The sequence below is a fragment of the Scleropages formosus genome, chromosome 4 (assembly GCF_900964775.1).
Source record: "Scleropages formosus chromosome 4, fSclFor1.1, whole genome shotgun sequence".
Taxonomy (NCBI): Eukaryota; Metazoa; Chordata; class Actinopteri; order Osteoglossiformes; family Osteoglossidae; genus Scleropages; species Scleropages formosus.
The window spans coordinates 18,845,716-18,851,634 of NC_041809.1; the positions used below are offsets into that span (position 1 = coordinate 18,845,716).

General features: G+C 46.5%; 1 protein-coding gene across 2 annotated transcripts; it reads right to left on the reverse strand.

The window, feature by feature from the left end:
• Positions 1-260: 260 nt before the first annotated feature.
• Positions 261-5,565, reverse strand: LOC108936127 (pannexin-3). 2 transcript variants are annotated; one of them, XM_018755219.2, is made up of 5 exons: positions 5,304-5,565; positions 3,484-3,626; positions 2,848-3,062; positions 863-1,608; positions 261-356 (listed from the first exon to the last, which is right to left on the reverse strand). In XM_018755219.2, the coding sequence occupies exons 1-5, from the start codon at positions 5,485-5,487 to the stop codon at positions 295-297; spliced, it is 1,350 nt and encodes a 449-aa protein (XP_018610735.1). In that variant the 5' UTR covers positions 5,488-5,565; the 3' UTR covers positions 261-294. The 2 variants fall into 2 exon arrangements, with proteins under 2 accessions (XP_018610735.1, XP_029107342.1); XM_029251509.1 differs by lacking the exon at positions 261-356 and having other exon boundaries at positions 771-1,608.
• Positions 5,566-5,919: the final 354 nt, after the last annotated feature.

Consider the following 5,919-nt stretch of genomic DNA (forward strand, 5'->3'; position numbering starts at 1 on the left):
GTCAGTAAAAAAAAAAGGAGGAGCAGGGATCAAGCAGGAAGAGCATGACTCCACAAAATCAAAATCATGTCGGAATTGCAGTAATTACTCCCCCCCCGCCCGAGGCCTTAATTGCAGGGGAGACTTCCGGATGCGCGTTCCGGATGTTCAAACCCCGCAGTACCTCTTCCTCAGCCGCAAGCTCTCTGAAGCATTCTGACCTCATGGCTTTGCACGTGAGCTGAGGCTGCCCTTAACACCCCCGGCCCAAAACACGAACACCCCCTCTGCTGTTTCAGTCCACTGGCGGGAGGTTTAGGCATAACTACATGATGGAGTCTCCTTCAATTCATGGTACCCCTGGCGCTTAGAGGGCTCTGTGAAGAGACAGAGAGGGCAGTTAGGGCTGTGAGGGCAGCATCCTTGCAGCTCACTTATTTACAGTTTACTAAACACATATTCAATCCGCCTGTTTTACCCTGCCCCTCATTAACAATACAAAAACATGCACATTTACCCCTCAACATTTACACTTCAGGAAGTGAAAATGATGCGGCGGTATAAATGATATGCATGCATGGTACCGTAGTTTGGAACAATTTTGGCGGTTCTTGCATTCTGAAAGTAATGCGTTGATATAAACATAACTGGTGCAGGTAGTGGTGGTATTGAAAAGCTTTGAAGATTACAAGGTGAATTTTACATTAAATTAAAAAAATGGTCACACTGCTACATAATTTCACTGAGTAAATTCATATTACATTTGTGGCATCTGCAGTGAGAGGGTTCATTCACTTGGTTAATTTCTGAACGTCCCATATTATATAAACAAAAATCCCCAGAAGCAATAAACGTTTCAGAACGTAGATGAGGGTTACGGTACCAAGACTCAAATTTTCCACTACCAGGGGACTGTGATCCTTGCAGTTTGTAACGCTTCCTCGAGCCCTTCCCAGGAGAGTCAAGATATCCACCAGGTTGTGTCTTCCTTCTTCTCTGGCCTCCCGTGCCTCCTCTTCCATCTCCTCCAAGGCCTCCATGGCCTCCTCCGCCTCCTCGGCGCTCATCTTTCCGTGCGCCCTGACGGCCGCCCCCCGAATCTGCGGGGGTGCCAGCGAGCACATGGCCCTCAGCCGGCCGTAGGAGCGCAGCTGCGTGACGTTGGCGCGCAGGAAAAGGAGCAGCACGTTGAGGTCGTTGAGCGGGCAGCCCAACTTGCGGCCGCTGATGAGGCCCAGGCCCGGCAGCACCTCGTACAGCGAGAGGAAGGTGGTGTCCCAGCAGAAGAGGCGCAGGAGGCTGAAGAGGACGACGGGGGCCAGCAGCACGTAGATGACGCCGTTGGCCACACTGATGACTTGGAAGACCAGCAGGGCCGTCATCTTGCACTGCACCAGCTCCGGCACCCAAGGCTGGTCGCGCAGCAGACCCGTCCGCACAAAGCAGCTGAACTCGTCCTGGAGGAAGGCTGACAGGTGGAAGTAGACCAGGTAGAGGCAGGAGGCCGACATGAAGAGCAGCAGCAGGAAGCCACGCAGGAACAGCATGCTGACCAGGAAGTAGGAGCGCTGCTTGCACTGCATGTATCTCTCCAGCAGGGGGTACTCAAAGTACCTTTTCCGCCGAGCTCTGTCAGATCAAAGCATATTTTTCATGGATCGGTTTGCAAACTGAGACTATTGAGAAACCATTCCAGAAATGCTCTTGATAGATCATCGCTGGTTTCCGAAGGAGTTGTTGCGTCAAGCTCTGCTGCCTAGCTACGAGAAGTTCAAATGTCCCTTCGCTGACTCCCAGTAAGAGTTAACGACCAACTTTGAACATTTTATAGCTTATTCGCAAGGCTCTTCGGGGTTTTGCCCTTACTTATTTAACTCTGTGAGAGCTCGCTAATAAATACAAGCGAGAGAACACTCCTCTATCCTAGGATGCAGCCTTTTTTGTGATTCATAGAATAAATTAATAATGTGGGCTGCAGGTTGTTGGCGGTACAGATTTTCATTATAGGACCATAAACAGCCAAACAGTCTACCAGCGGTGGCTCTCGACTCGGCACATTCGGATGTTGGGTTCAAGCCCTCTCTTCTTCTAAAGCGCACCCTCAGTGTCGTGGTCAGTGCTGCTCTTCGTCTGCCTGTCTGTGTACCTGTCTGTCCACCTGCCATTTATACCTGTTATTGTCCCCTCCAACTCCCCTGGGCATCAGAGCTGCAAACCCTCACCTTTAGTATGGCCTGGCCCGATGAGGACCATCTGCTGACCGCACAGAGTCCTCACGAGCCCTTTGACCGTTTCACGAATGTTCACAAAACACTCATGTGACCTCCTACTTACGCGCTGTTACTAATACCAGGAAGAACAGACAGCCAGTTGACCGTGAACCTGCGCATTTATTTTTCTCCTCGACTCTTTTCGGGAGTTCTGTTTCTCCTACAATTCCGTAAAACTGCGTTTATGTGCGATTACTACTAATGCTGCCTGAGTCGTGTTAGCTCAACTTTTCACATTGTGCCATGCAAAAGACAACATGCTGAGAAGACCACCACAGAAAAATTGACTGATCCATGCATGGACGCCCCCTACCAAATGTTCTCATTTATTGTCGGGTCGACAGCATGTCAACATCAGACATTTGAGCGATGTTGTTTAAGACCAAATCCCTACCTCACTATAGAACTTAACCTGAATTAATAAACCTATGAAGAATATGCAGGTGTAAATACTGGTAAAAATTATGTCACTTTTGCTGAAACTGTCAGTTACATAAAAAATATAGTATTGCCCACCTTCATCACTTATGGTGATGGCCAGTCCTGTTAAACAAATACCCAGAATTCCCTGCTCTGCTCTGGCAATTCCGGCTCTCACCTCTCCAGCTCAGCCTGAAACTCCATCTGGCAGGGAGCATTCTGCTGCAGCTCCAGGATGCTCTGGGCAATGCGCACCGAGCGGTTGTAGGACATGTCCAGCTCGTCTATGATGAAGAGCAGGTCCGCGCCCAGACACGGCATCACCAGGAAGCGCCAAATAAGGGCGGGAAGGTACATCAGCATCGCCATGGCCAGGAGGGAGTACGGGAACATCTGGGATGGGAAAGGGAGCCCTTAGGCACAAGGCATGGAGAACAACGTGCAATTACCCTGCTAGAGTTAGAGAAACAGGACAGTCGCAACCCTTCCGCATTTGGAAACACCACCATTTGAAATGACATGGTTCGTTCTGGAATAACTGCAGAAATTATTACTTTTGACTTTGTTTATGTGAACATGTGCATATTCTTGTAGATGGAAGCTCAGATGTCTGTACAATTTTGAGATTGTCTAGACAGATCTGGTAAGATTTGGATTGTATAATTTGTGTTTTTGTGACCAAATACCCCCAAGAATGAGAAAAGTACAACAAAATTGTGAAAATGTGCGGTGGAAATAATGACATAGTTTGCAGGGGTTTGCAGTGCTTTGCCGCCCCAGGAAGGTAGGTTTGGGAAGGATGATCACTCCATACTTTGTGCACCCACAGAGAGCGCTCCTCGAAGTTGCCATCAGCGTCAAACTCATGGTGCATGAGAGAGTCCCAGCAGTACGTGTCCACGTAGCCCGCTTGTTTGGCTGTAAAATTGGTCGGTGGAAAGCAACTGATCTGAGGACCTTGGAAAGGCAAAGACAAAGAGCCACCTGAGCAGACTGACGGGGAATCACGATTCCATAAAGACACTAAAAATCCTTGTCGAGTGACTTTGAATTTTTGGGAAGTTCCTTTGTTGTCACTGGCTCTTGCTTCTGTTTCTACTTCAGAAGAGGAACATCTTTAAATTTCCAGCAACTGAGCCTGAAGACACCCCAATAGACAGGCCCACGGTTCTTTTTTGGGACCTGGGTCCACCGTACACCCTGCAGATGTAGAAACCACAGAAGAGGCGGTCACACCCAGCCAGCGTTCCCCCTCTGGGTGGAGATGGTGGAGAACCCTCCCGCCCCAGCATGAGTCCTGTTTTTATGGCTAGCCCAAAAAGTCAACCACACTTTCCAAGAATTGCACTAGAGCCACAATTTACTTACAGTACATGTGACGCCTGCACTCCAGTTGCCCATTAAAGACCACTCTACATGTACCCTGGACTTTGAAACCCTATATTTATATTCTAGCCAACAAGAACAGGAAAATGTAAACATGCATTTGAAGCAAAATATTAATTTAGTGCCAACTGTAAAACAAAATCAATTTGCCACCTTTTTTACTTATTTTGAAGTTATATCTTGAAAAGAAATCATTTTTACTATTCTTGATGGTCCTTTTTTGTAGTCTTACTGGTTTCCTCGTTAAATGTACATCTGAATAGAATGCCTTTTTTTCACTTAGTCTTTCATTGCTCTACTCCTATGCAATCTCGATAATTTACAGAACCTCTCGTTGAACACAGAGCACATAAACTGGAAGAAACATACCCATTCTGCACAGTCCCGTTGTTTCCTGAAATCAAGTGACTGTCTGCAACAGCAGTGGCTCATGGGAGTCCAGTCAGTCCAGCATCTCAGACTGCTTTTCATCGGGCTCCACAATGTATGAAATTGCTTCCAAATCACACAGTGGGTAAGTTTGCTGGCTCAGGATTCTGAAAAGGTCCTGCTGTACTAACCTTGAGACATGGTACTTATTCTTTGTCACTACAGTAAAATGTCTCACTGGGTAGAACTGCCTTGGATAAAAGATTCAGCAAAGCAATGAAATAGTAAAACCTACCGGACCTCATCAGGCTCTACACTACGCTCCTCCATGTCTGCCTGGTAGCTTGTCCAGCTCAAGAAGGATTCAAAATCTAAAGCCTGTCAATTCTTTGTCTCAATGAAACAAACTCCCTCTGTCACTCAAAACTGCTGAATCCCTCCCAGTATTCAAGAAAGGCCCGAAAATCCATCTCTCATTGATCCATTTTCCTTCTAGTCTTCTGACACCTTTGTAAGTGGGTCCATCACCATTCACTATGTTCCTCCACACATTTACTGTTCTTATCTCACCTCTACAGGCAGTGGCTTGAGTAACCAGCTAAACAGTGGTTAAATGGGGCAAAATCATCTGCCAACAGCACAGTTGTAAAATGTAATAATAATGGTAATCATAGAATAATAATAATCATGCATTTTCTGCACTAAGCGTCTCGATGAATTTCTTTGGTCACTTGTTGAGATCTGAATTTGTCAAGAACAGGTTGAAATATTCAAGTAATAATAATAATAATAATAAAAACTGCTGAGACCACTGCCCTCCTTTGAAACAGACAGAAGAGTGACTCCTGCAGACCCGAGGGCTGGCGGCGAGGGGCTAACCGATGGTTATTTCTCTGGCGAAGGCCATGGACACCAGCAGCAGCGGCAGCCCCACCGACACAAATTTGATAACCTTGTCGAGGGGCAGCTCCAGCTCGAGGCTCCGAATGCGGCTGTCGACCGGGCCGTCACGGAGCAAGGCATCCGACAGCATGGCCTGGGCGGCCGTGTTGGCGATGGACATGATTGCAGCTAAAGAGAGGAGCACAAGAACAGGCTGTCGACTCTCCAAAAAGCCTTCTGAACGAATCAGCGTCGTCCTAAAAAGATCTCATCTGCAGTGAATTTGGATTTATTCACAAAATTTCACCAGAGGCATGATAGAACAAAGATATAATATCTCAACAGAAATTTAAATACCTGAATTTAGTCATTAACACAGACACATTACTTGAAAATGACTTCATATCCAAAAAAATCTGTGTATATCCACTCTGAAGTCAATGTAAAAAATTAAGCAATACATCCTTCTCTGTTAATATTATTTCACACTTTTTTATGCAATGAAACAAAAACCAAACCACATAATCCAAAGCAAAAGCTAAATAGATCAAGGACCCATATCACCCACCATCACCTCTTTTCGAAAAAGCTACATCGATCTGTAACTAATGAA

Bases quoted from the DNA above. Each gene is read 5' to 3' on its own strand.
- LOC108936127 (XM_029251509.1), bottom strand. From the start codon at position 5,487: ATGTCCATCGCCAACACGGCCGCCCAGGCCATGCTGTCGGATGCCTTG. The intron at 3,627-5,303 runs GTTAGCCCCTCG...TGCCTTTCCAAG, and splicing joins CGCCAGAGAAATAACCATCG to GTCCTCAGATCAGTTGCTTT. The intron at 3,063-3,483 runs GTATGGAGTGAT...TTCCCATCCCAG, and splicing joins GCTCTCTGTGGGTGCACAAA to ATGTTCCCGTACTCCCTCCT.